This window comes from Nematostella vectensis, chromosome 13, assembly GCF_932526225.1.
Source record: "Nematostella vectensis chromosome 13, jaNemVect1.1, whole genome shotgun sequence".
Taxonomy (NCBI): domain Eukaryota; kingdom Metazoa; phylum Cnidaria; class Anthozoa; order Actiniaria; family Edwardsiidae; genus Nematostella; species Nematostella vectensis.
The window spans coordinates 11,704,415-11,726,049 of NC_064046.1; the positions used below are offsets into that span (position 1 = coordinate 11,704,415).

The 21,635-nt window shown below is 38.2% G+C and overlaps 2 protein-coding genes across 6 annotated transcripts; both read right to left on the reverse strand.

Moving 5' to 3' along the window:
• Positions 1-33: 33 nt before the first annotated feature.
• LOC5519499 (testis, prostate and placenta-expressed protein) lies at positions 34-7,145 on the reverse strand. Of its 3 annotated transcripts, none has more exons than XM_001639354.3 (8): positions 6,812-7,145; positions 4,050-4,111; positions 3,913-3,971; positions 2,404-2,486; positions 2,148-2,266; positions 1,361-1,425; positions 1,259-1,291; positions 34-178 (listed from the first exon to the last, which is right to left on the reverse strand). In XM_001639354.3, exons 1-8 carry the CDS (start codon positions 7,053-7,055, stop codon positions 154-156), a joined length of 690 nt encoding a protein of 229 aa, XP_001639404.1. In that variant the 5' UTR covers positions 7,056-7,145; the 3' UTR covers positions 34-153. The 3 variants fall into 3 exon arrangements, with proteins under 3 accessions (XP_001639404.1, XP_032220223.2, XP_032220224.2); XM_032364332.2 differs by lacking the exon at positions 6,812-7,145 and adding an exon at positions 5,356-5,684; XM_032364333.2 differs by lacking the exon at positions 6,812-7,145 and adding an exon at positions 4,176-4,462.
• Positions 7,146-7,911: 766 nt separating this feature from the next.
• LOC5519443 (heat shock factor protein) lies at positions 7,912-20,608 on the reverse strand. 3 transcript variants are annotated; one of them, XM_001639355.3, is made up of 14 exons: positions 20,382-20,608; positions 20,119-20,227; positions 16,473-16,597; positions 16,033-16,148; positions 15,764-15,839; positions 15,389-15,450; positions 14,650-14,779; positions 13,914-13,962; positions 13,478-13,621; positions 12,144-12,330; positions 11,393-11,504; positions 11,122-11,178; positions 10,139-10,202; positions 7,912-9,591 (listed from the first exon to the last, which is right to left on the reverse strand). In XM_001639355.3, the coding sequence occupies exons 1-14, from the start codon at positions 20,496-20,498 to the stop codon at positions 9,398-9,400; spliced, it is 1,542 nt and encodes a 513-aa protein (XP_001639405.3). In that variant the 5' UTR covers positions 20,499-20,608; the 3' UTR covers positions 7,912-9,397. The 3 variants fall into 3 exon arrangements, with proteins under 3 accessions (XP_001639405.3, XP_032220220.2, XP_032220221.2); XM_032364329.2 differs by having other exon boundaries at positions 16,033-16,151; XM_032364330.2 differs by lacking the exon at positions 13,478-13,621 and having other exon boundaries at positions 16,033-16,151; positions 20,382-20,607.
• Positions 20,609-21,635: the final 1,027 nt, after the last annotated feature.

The window sequence follows — 21,635 nt, forward strand, 5'->3', positions numbered from 1 at the left end:
AACTAACAAGTAGCAGAACATAACTAACAGTAATGATATTCGATCGTTTATTTGATAAATTCACTCTAGTTAGATATAACAATGTGTTAAACTCTTTTCTTTTTAAGCAACAAAAAAGACCAATGCTTTCTCGGTGTGGCCGAATTAGTGTCTCTATTTCCATGGGCTGTTTGCCAAGCTAGAAAAGATAAAAAAAAAAAAAAAAAAAAACAGAAAACAATCAATAAAGCAAAACAGTCACAGTTTTGGATACTTAAAGCCGCATTGTCACCAGTTTACTTCCGGAGGTCCTTCGGAAACCTCAACCGCAAAAGACAAAAGAATCTATTAGAATCTGCGCCATAAAACGGGCCATCCGCTAAATTATCAGTCAAATCCTCGAAGAAACTTCCAAAAGACACACTGCTTTTAAAATATTTTCCGCAATTTCCGTTAAAAATCATCAGAGATTGTTACGTAACCGACCGGAAGTTAACTGGTGACAATGCGTTAATTTTGTTTGAAAACCGTGACACTAGTGTGTGCGAAACTTTTTGGATACGGTGCACCGTAATTAAAATGATACGCAGAAATTCAGCTAAATTCATTCAATGTTTTATTCAGTACAAAAGGTGCGAAAAACGCAAGCTAGAACTGTTCGACTACTAGCGTTCTATTGAATTCTATTAAATTTATTATATACATACCGAGAAATACTCATTGAAAACATAATTCAGTAAATTTTCGTTCGTTCGTTCGCAAACGATGTTTTTTCACCGTGAAGAAAAGTCGTTTGCGGTTCTGATTGGACGAACGATATTTTTTCACTGCACTTGAATCAGTATTGAATGACTTCAATCCCAACCCATCAACGAGTACATAAAAATCGTACACGCATTTTCCATTATAGATGTTGAGTCTCGTGCATGACATTAGCGAGACATATTCATTTCAATGTAAGTTTCTGTCTGTCTTCAACTGAACCGTCGAACAGGCATTTACATATTAATTTTTTTTTTTATCAAAAACTGGCCTAGTAGCCTATCCCAAGCGATTCTAGTATTACTGCGGATTTTAATATTCTTCGAACGCTCTTGGACAATTTCCAAACTAATATGCAGTAAAACTCGCCTTCTGGCTCTAGCCAATCACGCCACTTTTCCGAAACGAGCTCACTAATCAAAATTTATTTTATAATCAGAAATTATTGGAGAAAGCTCGCACAATATTGAACAACAGTAATGGCTATAATTATATGTGATAATTATGCGTAACTCACCAGTCGCGCGCGTGTGGATTACGATATCGAGAGCTGCAACCAAACAAACAATTATTCGAAAAAAGGGTCGCTTAATAAAAAACATCGAGAATTTCCACTTACTAAATATTCGCTGGGATGGGTCTCTGTCCACGAAGATCTACGAAGGGCTCTTGCTTTAGTGAGTACTGTTGGATAACAAAAATATCTTTACATGATGGATACTTCAAGATATATAAGAGGAATCAATAAGAAAGAAAGAAAGTAGACCCTGATTCTTGTACCCCTCCCCCCAAATCATAAATTCTTACATTTCGACTCTCTGGTGCAACTTGTCTCGCAACTTGATGCAACTTGTCTCGCAATAATAGAAGAATTGCAAGTTGCACGCGCTATATCACAAGTTTTTCCCGCGACTTTTGTGGAAAATCGGAGAAGTGCGTTCTACTTTTCGAAACGACATTGAGGAACAAGCAAATGTAAAAAACACGCATGCGATTTGCGAGACAGATTGAAAAAGAAAAACGCCTGTATATGGCATATACCACATGATATCGCGGCTGATTTCTACTGTGCTATTCCACTATATAAAAACCTATAGTAATAATAAACGTTGTCAATGCAAATGTCGGTTGGCATAAGGAAATTCTACAACCGAAAAGGTGTCACGAAAGAAGGCAATGCTTAGAAGGCTGGACGTTTTTATAAAAAATAGGTATAATTAATATTTCGGTCTTGAAATTGCAATTCGCCGTTTGCACTGACAACGTTTCTTGAATAAGGTTAGTATATATGCTAACAGTATGGAGTTTCGGGATCCTGAGTACGCCATACCTCCCCTGATACCTTCCTAGCGCACGCATATGACGACAAACACGAGAGTAGGTTAGCAGTCAAACAAGAAACTTACCCTCCACCCCCCTGTGATTCTGGGCTTAAGGTATCTCGTAGCGTAGTTGTTGAATTTGAGCTGCTCCGTGCTGTAGTTGATATATTGCTCTGGCATGTAGCTGTAAGGCTCACGAGGTTCTAGATAAAAAATAGACAGATAATCTGTTTTAATAAAGCTATCACGCACTGTACTGGTGAAAAGTGGGTATAAAACTCGATAATTTTTTCGTCACTCCTTCGCAAAATGCACGAATATCTAACTACTTAAACTTTACCATTTCGCGATGTGGGAAATGGTGTTATCTGTCTGTAGTCCTCCTCATCGGGTTGTTGTCTCTTGATAAAGTCTGCCAGACCACTGAAAAAACCGCACAAGGTCGCACGGATTACACCGTTAGTGACATAATGAACTTATTAATAGCTACTGTGGTACGCGCTCCCTTATGGTTGATTACCAGGCCGTACATCCCCCGACGGCCCTCTCAGAAACCAAAAAAATTCTCCATACGTAGCCTGCGTAACGCCGCCTACTCGCTGAAAAATCCTCTCGCATCGACATGGGTAACCTGAGTGTGAAGAAGGATCTCAGGGTACGACTTGGGCTGCTAAAAACGCTGAATAAAATCACCTTATAAGGGGCGTACCCAGTGTGCGCGCGCATCCCCTTCGCCTTGGCAGCCAAAAAGTGCGTCATTTCGCATTGAAGGAACGACAAATGCTATTCTTTTTCAACCTATGACTGCGCACTCCCTTTCAACGAATCCTGGGTACGCGCCTGTCTCTTGTCATTGTTTGCTCTTGGGGCAAAACGATGGAAAATTATCGGGTTCCACAAGCTCCCGTGCTGGGTCCGTAGCATAAGCTAGATCACTCTGGTATGTAGTCAAATCCGACAATAAACGTCCCGTGGGGATACTGCAAAGGCATAATTTTTTTTTTTGCAAGTGGTCAGATTTTTATCAGAGAACTCCCTCAAGCTTAGATATTGCCTCATTAAGATAATTGGCCATTCTAAGATATAATGAACAAGCTCTTGTTGCAACCAAAAGCCAATACTGCAAAAGCTTAGGAAACAAAAAATAAGTAATTCCTTTTGTTTTCAACCCATCAGTAAGCCCCGACGCTAACCCCTGTAATCCAGAAAAGCGCTTGTAAAACCGTAAACAGAAAATCAGTTGATATCAACAAACCATGGAATCCGAAACTGAACTTTGTTTTCCGTCCGTGTTTTCGCAAAGTTTTATTGGTAGAGGTAGGCTATATTTTTACAATCTTGCTGGCGAAACGTTTCCATACTTTTTTGCGCGTGTTTTCATACAAGTTTGATTAAACATTATAAATGCAAAGAAAACTCCTTCTTTATAAGATCATATAATTAAAAAAATACGATAACTATTTTTGTGTTATTGTAAACTGCCGGATGAAGCGTCTGGGACACAATGTAACCCTACAATGTCCGGCGAAACCCGTCGAAACCATGAAAGCTGATTAGAAAAGTTTGAAAACTTCTATAGGTAACTTTTATACCAAAAATAAAACAAATATGTTTTTTCCTTGCTTGCCTTTCTTTGACTTGTACATTGTACTCTCCATTTATTTTTCCAATGGGCAACAAAGTTTTCTTTTTGTCGAGTTACTTAAAGTGACACCTACAATAATTTCTTATCCAGAGGAATTTAATCCCACTAAATGTTTATAATTTCAAATAAACTTGACACCTCCAAGAATTTCTTATTCAGAGAAATTTAATCCCACTGAATGTTTATAATTTCAAATAGACTTACCCCTTTTCCAAAGGAGTGTATCCTCTAGATTGGAGGTCCCGACCGGTCTCAGTTATTCTCTACATAAAGAAAACACACGCTTTTGTGAGCAAGAGTTCGTATGGTGCCTAGCGACTTGGCATAGTTACAATACTTACAGATCCAGACATTGGTGTTTCTGCTGGTTTGAACAAAGTAATCGTAGCAGTTCTGAAGTCCTCTGTAAATGAAAACTACTGGTTAGTCTACTGTGAGTTTAATTGCAAGAGCATGGCCTTAATTACTTCGCGTTAGTGGAGTCGTAGTTCTGCTATGTTCTTCAGGTAGTTTATGCGCTGCAGTATCCATGTCCATTCGCCGAAATGAGGGCAACATAGGATGGTACAATCCATCCTTAACCGATGCCAACATATGGGAGTTATAATCTCTAATTGGACACGCCGGAGCTCTTGTATATAACGCCATTTCTATTCGAACACACTACAGAGCTGTAACTAAGAGACTACGCTATGCACTGGGCATAAAACACTAAACAAATCAGCCGTCTGTTAGCTAATACCCGCACAATCAATTTTAACAGCCCAAGGAGCTCTAATTGTCTCGTCGACCAATCAGAGCAGCGCGCGCTATTGAGCCATTCTAAAGGTCACAGTCTTGAGAGAGGGCTTCACTTTATAAAGTGGTGCTTTTTTTTTAGAGTTTTGCACCAAAGCTAAAGGTCGCTCTCGACTCAGACGTTTCGGCTTGAATTTCCTTTCTGTTGTCAAGAGTTCCAGACAGCCTTAAGAAAAGTTCAGGGTCAGGACATTATTTTTTAATAAAACTTAGTCTATAGCTTTTAGGAATATCGAAGAAGAATTGATAAACAATGGAATACATCTAGCAGATTTAATAAACGTACATACATAAAGAATAGAGTTTTTGTTTGAATGTTCAGTGAATATGCCAAGGGAATTTTAACAAATGCTTGTTGTGTTTTTTTAATAAAAACTTGAAACTCTCTCTGCTTTATCGATTATCCTTGGTAGATGACCTAGTTTTCTTTAGAGATATCAAAAACTGATAATGGTTATGTATTTTAGGCATAATTGCGCATTTTTCGGCTCCAAAGTGCGCGTTTAACATAAGCAGACAATTTCGATGTCCTACCATCGAATAATGTTTACACATCAGGCGTCTATCAAAAGTAAGAAATAAAAAAAGGCTTTAAGTACAAATAAAACGACGAAAGTTAAAGGGCAGACTTACATTACTACATTTATTTTAGCAAACCTATTAGCCTTTTTCTTAATAAATAAAACACTTCAAGTTTCCTGTTTATAGCAATACGTAGCCCAATCTTAAATTTATGAGCAAACATTTGATTAAACACCATTGTTAACAAACTACGTCTGACAATGTACGTTAGCCATCTTACTTGTTATATCAACTGCAAAAAGAGAGTAAACAGCAACCAAATCAAACCTGCGGTTCTTGAAGTGGAATTTCTACAGTGCTCAATCGGTAGTTTCCTGAGGAAAAAATCCATATCCATTCTTCTATAGGTCGGAGGTTTTGGATGGACCATTCCTTCTTTCACAGCAGCGATCATTCGCCTAGCTGGCCTGTAGTTGTAATCTGTACCGTGCGGTCTAACAACACAGTGTTGGCTAAAACGCTCTCCTTGGCGATCGTAAGGTCTGTTGCCAAACGACTGGGCAACTCGGGACATTTTCGAAGTGTTGGTACTTAGATTCGATAGTTAGTTATCAAACAGGAATTAAGTAATTTGGAGTTTATTTATTCGAGACCTATTGTATGATGAGTGTAACTATCTCGTAACCATGGTGTTGTGACCTGGGAGCATCGGCACTCGAGTATGGAGATTACGTGACAATTCCCGCCAAGATGTTGAATAGCGCGTGCGCATAGCGCTGAGACCTGCAGGCAAAGTTCGCAAAACTATATTGCGCTGCCATTAAAAAAAACATTTTCCTTAATCGTGTGTATCCAACTCTGCAAAGGACTAATGCGCCAAAGATTTTTTTTGTCTGAAATCATAACATTTTTAATGTTTACCATCTTATCTGACCCAGGAAAAAAGACACTCTCGTGCGATAGTTACTGGCGCCTAAAGTGCATCATTGGAAGTTATACAATAGTACAATCGGAAATAAGCTATTACATATGCCAGTGAGTGATAATTGTGCTTTGTAAGAATTAAGACAATATTGCCTGTCTAGGAAACAAGTAATCGTGATTTACGCCAAAGACTTTTAAACACTAATTGCATAATGCAATTTTTGTTTCTGCGTGGAAATGCAAAGCTTTCAATCCAAAAACTCCACTGTAAAACAACAAAGAAAAATAAGGGGGAAATGCCGTAGGATGTGTAACGAAAGCTGCGTGACACTACTCTGCTGACTACATAGTTTATTCCTTACTGCTGTTCCTCCGCCCGAAAGAAACTGAATTATAAATGAATGTCTTGAAAAAGAATGTTATGTTTTCTTTGTTGGAATCTATGTAACCACCATGTTATGTTTTTCTCGACCGTTTCTAACATCAATGTCTAGAACTTTAACATTAACCCGCAGCTACACTTTAACACTTTTCGTCTCGCGAGTCCTATATCAGTGGAATTTTAGACACAGTTTCAGGATTGTGCAAGATTTTACACGACATTGTTTTTGTTCAAATGAATTCTAAGAGCGATTCTATTTTTCTATATATTTTACTTCCTTTAAATTTCATAAAAAAAATATTTGCTTTCTCCTCTCTCTAAGAAAGTGACTAAATTTTTCCTTTGTCACATTTTCATGACAGATTACTTTATTTTCTTGGCTAAATCAAGAGAGAATATTTTGCTTTCTTATCGTTATAGATGGTAGGAGAAATACAGGTAACGTCCTATAGACGGGGGAAATAAAAGTAAACTTACCCTTTCTCAGTTGTGTCATGAATCGCGAGTGTTCGTCCGGCAGAAGCCGCATTGCCTCATCCATATCCATGCGCCTTAATGTCGGCAGTTTGGGGTTGTACAAGGTCTCCTTAACTGCAGTCAATCTGCGAGGAGGGCCTAAACTAGCTCCGGTTTGCGCACTCCGCGAATAAGAATACACTGTCGCTTTTTTGCTATCCTGACCCGGGCGACAAGTAAGTGTGTAATATCTTCCCGTTGGCATTTTACGAAGTCTGTACCTCAGTAGTTCACCTGTGTTTGAGCTGTGTGAAGGGTATGTTCTTTCTCGCAGTTCTGTGTGCACTCCGCTTGTTTTATTTCTGAGTTTTGTTTAAGTAACCATGCAAACTGAATGTGTTCTTGTCATAAATAATAAATGCTGTCTGATTTTTCTACAGAGGGCTTGTAATCACTCTAATTGTCTGCACCTGCATTCTTAATGTAGGTCTGGCGGCAATCGCGTACCTGAGGGATGTAAAGGGTGCGCGCGCACCCCCTCGATCGCTGAAAAAGTCGGTCAGTTCTTATTGTAAGCCGCGCCGACAGTGCTGAATAACGTATGCGCATGCTCTGGCGAAAACAAGCACAATCGTAGTGTTGAATCGTTCAAGTAAAGGTACGTAAGGCTGACTTCATTTGCTTTTTTGACTTACTGTACAGCATTAAAACCATACTGTACAAAAGATGACAGATTTGGGTGATAATGAGAGAGTCATAAAGTAAATTATAGCCTTAGGTTTGGTCTAGTTTTCCTAGCATTCGCCAAAATGTTACAGTTCGCCGATAAAAAGCCGCCATTTCAAAACAAAAAGGCTGGTTTAACCGCGCGGTACTGGAACTAGTCTTGCGTTTTTCAGCACTGTCAGCCGCGCCTAGTTAACTATAAATTTCAAATTTCACCAAATTAACGAAAAAGCATATTAGCAAGAAGTTTACTGAAGTAATTATGAATCCATCGAAATTTATACATTTTGAAGATTTCCATTTTTGTTTTACCAAATACCCCCCCCCCCAACACACAACCGCCCTAGAGTGTGGTGCGTTGATAAATAAAATGCCAACACATTAACAATACCATGTTTTGCAACTCTTGACTTTAATTTTTTACATCTTTTTCAGTAATGACTCATTCATTATCATAGCATATATAAACCCTTTAAACTAAAATAAATGGTTCTGATCCACTATGTATACTACATAAAATGATATATAAAACTTAGCCATACGACATATTGAGGTAGTTTTGATTTTAGACAAAACCGTTAAAACGCGGCCTGACTTCCTATATTTTCATATCGGCCACTCAATATTTGGCCAATGAACTTCTAGATTTTTTTACTCAGATGGTTTTGGCCTTCCCTCTAGGTCCTCCCTCTGAATAAAACTTGTTTTCAAGGTTTTAACGAAAAACAAAGAAAACCTTTAATTGGTTCAGTTTAAAGTTGAGTGCCGGATATGTTTTTTTGTGCGCGTGGAGAAATGAACAGTTTAAATTATTACTTAATTAAAATGAATGAAAAACGCAACATTTTCAATTGCTTTGGCTGTAAGAGTTGGCAAATAAATTCCATTTTCACTTAACCTGTGGCGATGAAATTCCTTTTTTTCTTATAAAAAAGCAGAATACTATCACATATGCACAGGCCAGGAAGCAGACTTTGTATATATTTTCCTTATCCACGATAAAAATTAATTCTTTGATGCCGTGTTTTGGGATTTTACTCGGGTGCCAATGAGTCCTGTCACACAAGGAGCTGGAAGCCAAAACACTTGCGTGACACAGTCGTCACGTGATGAGTCCTATCACACAAGGAGCTGGAAGCCAAACCACTTGCGTGACACAGTCGTCACGTGATGAGTCCTATCACACAAGGAGCTGGAAGCCAAACCACTTGCGTGACACAGTCGCCACGTGATGAGTCTAGTCACACAAGGAGCTGGAAGCCAAACCACTTGCGTGACATAGTCGTCACGCGGTGAGTCCTTCCTTACACAAGGAGCTGAGAGGCCAAAGTGGTTCAAAGCCCGATTAACTTAGAAGTACGTTTGTGTCTTACGAAATGCGTAAGCCGTCATTTACATGGACATCTTTTTTTTGTTCCGACGAATTTCTAATGCTCGAAACGTTTTCTGATACGCGTACAACATAAAATTTTAATCCTGTGTCGGTTCCCCAATTATGTAAAATGATTGGGGCGGGACCAATCCCTGTCATTCACATGACTTACAGCAAATGCACCCACAGGATGGAGTCCAACCATTAGCTAAAACCAAACCAACGAAACCTCAACAAATTTCACCTAGATACCCCTGCTCGACGAACCGACCGTTTTAGCCCTCCCATCAACTTGGAGACCTAAAAAAAACTCGCTGGGTCTCCATTTTCGTAACCGTGGAGTAACAATTCCGCTCGTTCCAGACCCCGCAATTCTGCACACTTCATCTCCGGGCACAGGGAACCTTATAAGGAGGCTGCTTGTGGACATCGTCAGGGCTTCGCTGATTGGCTCTGGCCGACCGGGTGCGATACCAGAGTCATTATTCAGTGCTAGTAGCAGTTCACTACTAGCCATTGAAAAGCTCCTGGACATCGTAGGGACTTCGCTGGTTGCCTTCGGCTTCGTATTGCTGTTGTTGCTGGGAGGTGCCAGGCGACCAGGCCATAGCTTTGCGACCGTAGCCTGGGATTTCCTGCTCGCGGTGCCTCATGGGGCGTTGCATATTGCTAGGACCCTGGCCGTACTGAACCAACTCGTGGCCTGGGGATAAGCGAAAGACACATCCGGGTGAAAACACGACATAAACGGGTAGATACGTAAAAAGATAGAAATGACAAAAAGTATTGTTGCTTTGGATTGTGTAGCCTAGCTTAGCTTAGATATTTTTTTTCACGAAAAGGTTAACGCGCCTGCTTTAGGAAAAGTTCGCACCCAATGAGCCAATGATATTTGTTTTCAAAACATATTTTTCTGTAAAAACGATCCGTCCCTACTAGACTATTCTATCAGTTTCAGTATATGCTTAGAAAAGTAATGAATAAACTTGAAATGTGAAATAAACATGCACATTTCAAGTTAAGTAACTTCAATCACTAAAATACTCGATAAAAAAATATATATTATTGGACAAAATGTTGATAGCCCCGATCAATATAATTCTTCAATGTTGCTGGTCTTTTACAGTTATCGTCCGACACTAAGAATACATGAATAATGATTGTCTATATCACTTAATATAATTCTACGGCATTTTGGCAATACTGCTTTCATCAGGATAGAATTTCCCGTAAGTCTTAGCGGCACTTACCGTGTTGGCCAGCGGGGGGCATGGGACTAGGGACTGCTCTATCGGCGATAGCATCCAGCAGATCCTGGAGTGAAGACGGCAATGTTAGAACATACCAATCATAGCATTTTGAACTGAAAAGTTCAGCTGCCATTTTGTCATCCTAGCCAAATACCAAGAACGAGAAAGTATACATTTTAATCGGATGATTTGGGGAAGCTGCTACGACAATATCATTCAGCAGCACTTCCCTGGTTTTAGGCATTTTGAAATTTCTACCAATAATTTGTAAATACAAATGTTGTGCCAATATCCTTTATAAGAAATTACAAATTACAGCAGTAACAGCAGCTAGCTTATTAAAGACCTTAATCGAGGTTTGACCAGTTTACTGCGAACGGCAAACCCAGCCCGCGTATTGCGGTTTTACGTTAGACGTATGCCTATTTTTTAAATTAAGATTCGAGGTTCTTTGCACACATCATTGTATAGCAATTACCATCTAAAAGGACCCATCTAAAACGTGTAAATAACATCGCTATAACAAAACTGGTAAGAAAAAAGGTCTTGGCATCGATAAGCTTAAGATTTTTTTCGAAGCAACACTGGTTTAACAAGAAGCTTTAATTCTGGCGCCATGTTTGTTTTCATTCATGCCGACCACTGTGAATTTGCGCTAATAAAATCATTCTCAAAAGTATTTTTCAATTGTAAAACAAATATCACATAGTAAAAGCTAACTCTCTGTGTTAAACGTGGGATTTCGGTGTTCAAGAATACGAAAAACCTTGCCGTAAATGACTTACTTCTAGGAGTGGTCCCAGCCGTACAAAACGTGACCTTCGAACGGCAAGCGCGACGGCAAGCCCTGGTCACGTGACCGCTTGAGGTTTGCGGTCAGCCGTAAATCGTGAAAAACCTGGATCTTAAGGTCTCTATTCTAGGCCAGCGCTTCTCAAAAGGCACGCGTGAGTACACATCATGGCAGAGAAGGTTTGGCTTACTTGTTGAGATGGGATGGATGAAGGAGAGAAGCTAGGGTCTGAATTTGACGTCAAAAACTGAAAAAAAGACAACACTTAAATAAGCCTTGTGCGCAAATCATCTGGGAGATTTTGCACCAATGTGTGTGCATTTAGGTGGCGGTGACGAATCCCTTTCCCTTTCCCTTTTTAACAATAGAAGGAAAAGTGTTCCATTCACAATGTAAAACACGAACCAAGCGGCTTTTTATTTCCTAACATAGTCAAGTATAGCTTTTTTTTTAGTTCACACCTCTCCGAATCCCGAGGCGTCCAATAATGTCTGCTGGTTCTGCAGTACTTGCTGTAGTGAATCCAAGTTAGCCGAGATGTAGTCAATGTGCTCTCCCAGGGAATTTCGGTTACTATAGAAATACAAAGAAGCAAATTTATAGCAAGGTAACAGGACGGAACTACAATGTTTGCAAATTGCGTACATAAAAGTAAAAACCAGATGCCCTCATTTGAAACATTAAAAACTAAAAATACTGCACTGCTTTTGGGTGGTCTAATAGGTAGCTAATATAGAGGGATCATTTTTTGGGGGTAATAAAATCATTATACGTAATTATCATTTTTTGACAGGTCAGGGCAGGCCCGTACCCATGCATTTTCTTAGGGGGGCGGCTACATCCGAAAAAGCGGACCTAATTTTTCCGGGGGGGAGGGGGGGGGGGTGAGTTTTCTGCTAAAAATCTGGGATTTTTTTTCTGCCATTGCAATTTCTCAACGGGGCGTTTATTCTGGGATTTGCCTACAAAAACGTTGTACTTATAGGTTTATGACATACCAGAGTGATCTAGAATGTTTTTTTTTTTATATACTTCGCTTATGCTTCATAGTTTTGTCTGCCAATAGCATGTCGTGCACGTTGTCGTCCATGAAATGGATTTTCTGCCATTGTGTGGTGTGTGTGTGGGTTGGGGGGTGTTCGCACCTCCTGCACCCCCCTGGGTACTAGCCTGCAGGGTGGTCTAATCACTATCCAGAGAATAAAGCCTTACCCATCCCCATCTTCCTCAGAGTACTGTCTGGACAGTCCAAGCACTCGTCGGCCAGGAGAGTCCTCGTAGTGCACTGGCTCCACTATGTGCGATGGGTGGATGACGGACGGCTGCTGCTGGGGGTGCTCCTCGGGAAAGGTGACCACACCCGTGGTGTGAACGGGCGGAGATGTGTGATAACTTGGCCCTGTGCAAGCATAAAGAACATTAGAGCATGTCTTAAGACTACATTATACGTAACAGATGAAGACTAGATTGCAGTTTTAGTGTTCTCTGTAAAGCCCATACAGCACCCCCAGCAGACAGAACTGAAAAACGCAAGACTAGTTCCAGTACCGCAAGGTTAAACCAGCCTTTTTGTTTTGAAATGGCGGCATTTTACAGGCGAGCTGTTACATTTTGGCGAATGCTAAGAAAACTAGATCAAACTTATAATTTTCTTTGACTCCCACATTATCAAACAAATCTGTCATCTTTTTTACAGTATGGTTTTAATGCTGTACAGTAAGTCAAAAAAGCAACTGAAGTCAGCCTTTCATACCTTTACTCGAACGATTCAACACTACGATTGTGTTTGTTTTCGCCAGAGCACGCGCATACGCATACGTTATTCAGCACTGTCGCCCCAGCATTAAACAAGTTTTGTCAATGATTGGCAATGATTCTGGCAATGATTGATAAATTATATGGTGTTTTAAGGTGTGTAACCAACAGGAATGTAAGTCAAATGTAAGTCAAAGTTGGTGCTGTTTTCATTGCTGAATTATTGCAAGAATTTAGTCTTTTTTACAGCAGGAGGTTCAAAAAAAAAATTAACAAAAATACTCAAGCCAAGATTTACATGCTTTTATGTATCAGGCTAGTGCATTTAAAAACGACCCCAACTCCATCAAATATTTTTTGGCAGCCACCACAAAATACCAAGTGTGAAAAGGAAACCATTTTCATTGGATAATAAAGTAATTTAGGGAGCTATTGTAATGTTTTCAGATTTTTTTAATTTGGTAAATGAAGTACAACTTCATTTCTAGATAACTATTACATGTTATTTATATTAAATGAAAAGAATAACAAAAGCGTGGCTGACTCTCCAAAATGTGCACTTTTCTTGACAAAAAACATGCTCCTGATTAGAAAAAGATAGGTTAAGAATTTTAAGGAGGTCCTTGGTTTATTCACACTAGTTATTCGCATGGTTTCTATTTATAACGGTATACTGTACATTGGATATGGGCAAACAAACCAAAATGAAAACATCTCGAGTATACTACATAGAAAACATTTTGTTTTTAAGAGAAACTTTTTTGTTACCCAAGCCACAATTCCGCACAAACCTTGAGTAGTAACAGGGCTTTCTACAATAGGGCAGGGCGACACTCTATTAGAGCTGTCTTCATGAAGTACTATAACAGGTCGATGAGCTGACGCAACCCTACGGCTGATGTCCTCATCATCTGGTAAGTCCGTTATAAATGGACCTGTAGACCAAGTGCATACTTCAAATGCTTTTGTTTTCCGCTTTGCTTGCCCATAAAGCGTTAAAAAAGAAAAGCTAACTTTTTTTGTATCTCAACAAAGGATCAGTTTAAGAAAGTGTCCACAAAGGCCAGACTTGCGCAGTTTGGGAATGGATATTATTTATCACTAAGTGTTTAATTGTTTTTCCTATCTCCTAGCTGTTAATTTTTTGTACAGCATGTTAGTTACTGTACTCCTATTTTGTCATTTGTTGTCTCTTGTTTTTGAGTATAAATACAAACACTAGCATACCATTTGGAGTGTTGGATACATCAGATATTGTCAATGTCTGAGTACTTGGCTGCCAAAAGAAACACAGAATTAGCTAAGCTGCATTGTGGGGACAAATAAAGTTGAAGATGCCATAAAGTTACAGGATTCTTTTAGGAAATAGAACACCTGATCAACTAAATACATAGAACATACATTATCCATTTTCCCTACAGCATATACAGTATTTACTCATGTATAATATCCATTTTTTCATAAAAAAATGTTGTCCAAAATTGGGGAGCGTATTATACATGAAACTTCTTGTTTGAGAGGTAAAAAATTTGCATAATAATTAAAATAACAGAAAGCTCTTGAGTATTTCAACACATGAATAAGTTAGTCGAGTTATTTAAACTCTGTGAGGGGTCATTTTGATATAACAAATATAAATTAAAGAAAACATCTGGGGGGCACGCCAAAAAGGACTCGGGCAAGAAGAAGTCTACTTCTTATGAATGTCTTCAAGCCGAATGTAATGGTTATCTTTCAACATACTTCTCATCTAGGATTTTTTTTTGTTAAATGTAGATACTTTTCTATTATTATTATTATTTTTGAAAATGACCTGAAAATCAGGGTGCATATTATACATGAGTAAATAAGGTAGCTGGCAATTTGTTAAATATAATGTAAGGGCATCACTAAAATGCAGAATCCCAACCCCCCCCCCCCCCCCCCCCCCCGAATAACAACAATTTTCGACTCAGACGCTCACCCCTGGACTACTATAGGCAGGCGAAGGACCTGAGCTTGTTGGTGACCGGGTTACTGTGTGGTGTGCGGCATACTCCTGGCGGGCTCGCTTGGCTGCTTGCTCTTGTTCTGAGCTATCTTGAATCATCAACCTACATCAGACAATAAAAATATAAGAATAGAGAATCTTAAAAACGAGTTATTGCATCCCAGGATGGCACAGTAAAAGTAAGATTAACCAAAATGCTCTGGCGCGTACCCAGGGTTTACTGAATGGGGTGCACAGTTATAAGAACAGTATCATAAGGAAAAAGAATAGTAATGTTTATCCTTGAATAAGAAATAACCCTTTTTGTGGCACTGTGGGGAGTTAATGCACACCCTGCTCACCCAGTAGATTGATTGACTTTGTTTATTTGCATGTATTTAGTTTCAAAAAGCACATAACAACTTTGAAACAGCACATAAATACCCTACACATAAACAGTGCCAAAATCTGTGAGTTGGAAAAGCAACAGCCACACACTATACAACCATATAATGTAGAATCATTAGGACTGCCTTAAGCTCCGCAAATAGGGCAAGGATCATCAAGCGACTTGTGAGAAGTGTGATAAAAGGCTTGGGTAGGACCCTTCCCTTGGTCCGTTGCATGAACATTGAACCTTCCCAGGTTGCTTTGGGCTTGGACAAGTTTTTTCTTTTTATTTTACACCTAAGACACCTGGGTGGGCAGATTTCAGGAATATTCCCGACTGTACCTTTTCCTATTTGCTAGCCTTGACTCATTTTGGTAGACAAGTCGCATCAGAAATTGGAAGAGCTATAGGAATAGACAAATATCAATGCTTTGTTAGAAAGTAATAAAATATAATGAAAATAGAAATGTTGCAACATTACAGTGAGGGCCAGGTATGGATGGGGGACTGTCTAATATGCAATTGAATCGGATGACATTCTCTCAGACCAACTTTTCAATGCAATCGAATCTGATTCGATTGCATTGAAAAGTTGGTCCGATAGAATGTCATCTGATTTGATTGCATTTTAGACCCAATTCCCCCTCCATAGCTATGCCCTTGACTTGTCTTCACATATCTAACATCGTTTCAATTTACATATTTGCCATAACATACCCTATTCACAATAGTCTGTTGTCTTGTGTGTTTTGATCGCAGATCAACAAGTTCCCTCCACAGTGTTTCATTCTCCCTGAAAAAAAAGGAATGTTACCAGATTGTATATACAAAAGAAACATTTAGTAAGTTTAACTATCAGGGGTGTTTTCCCTTCATGCTTTAAAAGAGCAAAGAATGTCCTTTATATACTGGATGACATCATGAAATGTAGCATGGTAGGCTACAAGAAATGCCTGTGGCAGCTACCAATCCAGCGCATACGGTACCTCTTCATTTGGTCTAGTTTGGCAGTCATTTCGTCTTGTTTCCCCTTCATGTCTTGCACCTCATTCAGCACTTTGGCTACATCCTCATTCTTCATTTTCTTCTCCTCTGGTGCCGCCTGCTGAGCGCAATATGGTTAGCACAATATGAAAATTTATGGTTGATTCTTTGGTGGACTCTTTGATTTTATACAAATTATACACAGTGGTTCACCTCCATAATAATTGGGTATGTAGTGAAAAAAAAGCATTATAAATCAAATGATTTCTTATTACTATTATTGCTATTGCTATTGCAATTGCTATTTTTTATTACTATTGCTATTTCTATTACTATCATCATCATCATCATCATCAGGTATTATATTGTGAACATCATCATCATCATCAGGTATTATATTGTGAACATCATCATAATCATCAGGTATTAAATTGAGTGATACCTTTCTTTTGACATTCTCAAGCAACTGCGGCTGACCACACTGAAAGTTCGGGTTGTGAAACTCCCAAACATCATTGTCAGAGCGGAGTCCTCCCTGCTCCGCACCTATCACCTTGCGGAAGCCATCTAAAAGTCAATACATGTCAAATATTCATTATACTGCTTTGACAGGAAAAGAGAGTTTAAACAATGAGACAACTATGAACATTCCAAAAAATATATATTATATATATATAGTTATTTACAACAACACTAGTAAAACCACAGGTAGCCCAGGCTCACGGCGAGTGTAGAAGTCTGAATTTCATAAGGATCAGTGGATTTGTTGAGGACTTTGGAATTTGGCAGTTGTCGGAGTTTGCAACCTTGTCTATTTTATATACAGAAGGCGATGGGAAAAATTCGCAGCTGCTAAAACAGCTTAGAATGGCAAATAATGGCGGGTTTGAGTAGCAGAAACGTCAAGCTACTGTTTTATTTTCAAATCAGAATATTTATTTCAACGAGATTTGCTCGCTCATACAAACTCTGTAATAAACCTACACTCACCGTGAGCCTGGGCTACCTGTGGTAAAACAAACACTATGATTGCCAAAATGTAAGAAGGTATAATTACATGAATCATTAATGAAAACTAGACAGATTTACATAATGATGATATAATTATTTGTCAAATAATCCTTGTTCGCACTTGTGCATCTATTTGAGAAACACAAACAAGAATCTATTTTTTAAATAATCACACTTGCACTTGAAGACAAAGGCCCACAAAATGTGAATTTTTTTTTCTCAAATAGCCACCTTTTGAGTGGATAGTCTGCCTATTTGAGGGTTTAACAACTTTGAATAAAGTCCACTTAGTACAATATTATCAGAGTACTACATTTGGATTGGCCAAGCTATGTATAGTATTAGTAAGCTAAATATAGTCTATTATATAGAGTGGTGGCAAATGTTCGTATTTGCATATTAGCTTGCAGTAGTTTATACATTATATTAAATTTAAAAAAAAAATCAAATATGTCAGTTATCTTTCTAGCATGCACACTTAAGGGTAGCAAAATATTTATTTTCTGTTTGTTAGCATATCATGCGAGACTAACTCAAGAACCCCCTTAAACAACTTGAGTACTAACTCAAGCGTTAACTAGTAATTTAGTATATTATATAATCCTATGCTACTTTGCCTACTGTGGTGGAACGAAAATTGTATCAAGCTAGTTGAAGCTACAAATTGCTGTAAACAAGTTATGAGTGATTTCTTGGTATGATTAAAAAAAAAACTTTTACTACTTTTTTTTACCATTTGTGTTTTTTTAGTTGTGCTATCCAAAACGTGTGTGGCAGGCAATCCTAGAACACGGAAAGATGAAATGAGTAATGCAGAACGATGAAATTTTGCATCAAATCCCAAAACGTTGAAAGAATTCTTAAAACAGATTAACAAAATATAAGGATTCCTAGTAAACAACAACAAAATATATAAAAACATATTGAAAGGATTTAAATTTCTCATGAAGTTCATAAAAGTGCAATGATTTGAAAAAAGATGAATGTATGCACAGGGTGATATACATACTATTGGTATTCTAATCTTCTCTTTTATCTATATCTATACTGTATGGTGACGGAGGATGGGGGGAATGAATAACATGGGAAAGAATAGTGAATCAGGATGCATTTCTTAACTCATTTTAAAAACATTTTGACAAACATACAGCCTGAGCCTTTTTTGGGATTTTCCTTCCCAAATAACAATCTCACTTTCAATTCCTAAATCTCACTCTCAAGCTCTGTATTTTTCGCTCTAGGGTTGTCCTGTATTGTATCAGAAAGAAATGCTAACTTTCATAACTATATGATGCAGTAAATGGGGTGAATGCAGGTGATATATGGTTAGAATGTCTATTTAAGGGATATTTTATGCACCAATACTGCATTAATTAGCATAAATAATTTTCGGTGATATTTTTTCATCTGTCAAACCCCATCAGTTCCAGATAAAAATGCTCAAATGATTTATTATTCAAAGCATTGTGGTTGGAGCAGAAGTGACACAATATCAATAAATCTCAATCTCTTGTGGTATCCTGCCAACAAATAGCTTCAAAACTCCCCTTGATGTTTCATTCTAGCATAGATTTGTTGTGTTGTATCAATTACAGCGCACAGTCAGACATTGCAAATGGAGGGGCAATCATTGACTGATATTGTAGATGCACAGGTCAAAGGGAGGACAATTCCATCAAAACAAGCAACCCTTCCAGTGATTTCATGGCATTATTCAAGTTTTTAAATGATTATGACTTGTAGAAGAGTACTTATTTATGCCAGGTTCATTAATACAACTACCTTAAAAAACATTGTGAGTACAAAAATTCTACAATTGGCAACTCCCTGTGTTGAAACTAAAGCAATCATAGATATCTGTGAAATTTCTTCAAAAAAAAAGAAAAACTTTGATTAATTTTATTATTATCCTCCTGGTGGTCTTTACTAAAGTTGACTTATTGCCTTTATTTTCACAAATAATTAATTATACTCTACCACATCATATAAAATCATCCCATTATCTAGCATCATTGCTTGTATTAATAAAAAAGCAAATGCAAGCGTAGAAAAAGAATGCTATATTTTTTTATTATTTAACCCTTGATACTACAACAAAAACAACAACAACAACAACAGGGCTGGAAATAACACCTGTACAAGCGTTACTTCAATTAAGAATTTTCAATCATATGCCTAGAAACCATCATAATTTGACTCTAATCTATTCAAATAATATTTAGTGCCGGAAAACAGAATCTATAAGATTTTGAAAACAAGAATGAAATTTTCAAACTGTTTTTTAATTTGAAAGTTTGCAGTGTTGGCCATTACATTTTCATCGTGAATAAAATATTATAATATAGTACCTGCCAAACGAGAAAAGTTAATGCATTGCCAAACAGGGGAGGGGTGGGCTAGTATCTTTAGTACAATACCATACTGGTAAACAACACTAGCTCCCTTGAGAAATACCGGTCCGTTAACAACATATAATCTGCTTAAAATCAGTTTTATGGCTTGTAGAATGTTTTAGGGCCAAATGATCACGCAGACTTAAGCATGTGGAATTGCTGCTATATATTTATTTTATTTTATTTTTTCTCATACTATAACTTATCATATGGTAGTAATTATTGTACCGTCTGAAAGCTCTAAGGCGCTTATGTGAACAGTTCGATGTTCTCACAAGCCCAAATAGGTTTATTGCGTAAAAAATAGAATTATTTCGGTTTCGATACACTCCTTCCTTCCCTTCTATTTTTAAGGCAGACACGAACACATAACACCACGTTAATGGTAAACACTGGATATTTTTAGTCAGCGCCAAATAAAAATATAGCTTCAAGTTTTCTCTTTAAGTTTATCCTAGTGTAGATCTTAGACTCTCACTAGCATATACCATATATTTTCTAAGTAAAATAGTAGGAATGCTACGTTAATGTTTTGCCCATGCAAGAAACCCCTCTAGGGCTTATTTTAGTCTCGCTTAGTTGACTCGATTAATCCGTTCCCTCATGCCATACTATTTTCACACGGTATCTAAATGCAATGTTTTTACGTTGTTTACTTTAAGGACAGAATAAAGTGTTACTCACACATATTGAGCTGTCGGACAAAGCTTGCAAAGTTGTTGTGCTTGAAATATTTCGGTAAAATCTCCCGCGCGAATGTCGCTTGGTCGTGGACCAGGAACCCCGATCCAATCTGAAAGAAAAACGATAGATTCCCTAGCTTAAATCATTTAAATCCACTCCAGCATCCTCTAAAAGACCCAGTTTGCAGCTAAGAGCTACACTCCGTCGCCTTCTTTCTTTAATCCGTGCTGAAATTATCAGCAAAACAAATAATGATCGCGTACCCGGTTCCATGAGATGTGCATGTCGTACTGCGGATCCTCTACCAACTTCCATAGCTTCACTAAGAAAGCTGGAACGTTAGAAGGGATAATGTAGTGGTCTCCTTCGGCTGTCTTCATTGGGATAACCCTATGTGGATTCAAGATGGCGGATTTCAAGGGGTTATAGTTCTACAAACATCAGCTGACTATCGAGACATGACTAGAACTGAGCGGAAACAAGCGACCTTCGTTTATATACCCTGGCAAAATACCCATGACGCATAGCGCGAAAAACAGACCTCCAAACAAAGAGACCCGTCTATAAGCCTCTCTTTTTTTCAATTTTTGCCAAACAGTTTTAAGACCTCAAGGACTATTACACATTGCAACTTTTTCTCACACCTTTAATGCTTTATCAGCATTATAAACATTTAAATACTTTAATAACACGTCTGAAATTAAAGCATACTTCGTGCTTCGGAGTAACTACAAAATAGCAAAAAAAAAAAAAAAACGTGTGTAGCAGTAGTCTTTACTCTCTTTAAAAGTCGCTTTGATGTTTGGTTTATTTGGATATCTATGACAACTAGTGTATATCAATGTTATCTGATGTTAGGGGGAGATATGCATGAAATTCGTTGCGGATTAGGCGTTATGTTGTAGCTTGGTTGCTAGGTGTAAAGGGCTCAGAGTTGAGAAGTCAACAGTTTATACTATCTCAGTATTAAAACTATTTACAGCTTTCGTTAAAAATTCATGTATCTCATTCAAGGAACTGTACCTGTCAATGTTATGATTGCAGAAGCCGGAAAATATAGAAAATAAAAATATAAATGAAAACAAGAGGCTAATAATATGAACAGGGGATTTGTGTCATTGAGTTTTCTATACTCGCCAATACCCAAAACTATATGAATCTATGACTCAAAAGTTTATGTTGGCCATCGAAGCGTTGAATTCACATAAACATTTTGCAACACTCAAATGGGTTCCCGGTATTTCTACGTCATGTAGTCTGTAACACTACGCTACTTGCCTACGTCAGGTACGGGAGATGCTGTATTACGGAGCTTAGCCATTATGGAAAGCCATCCAATACAATCCGTGAAACTAGACTCATAAAACAGCAAAAATTAAAGTTAAGAGCATCGGAGCTGAGATGGACAACCACATTGGCCTTTACAGCATATTAAATGACCTTGGTTAAGCGATGCCTACATATCATATTTGGATTGTCTAACGCCTCTCCGAGACCCGCGGGAGACAGTATATTTT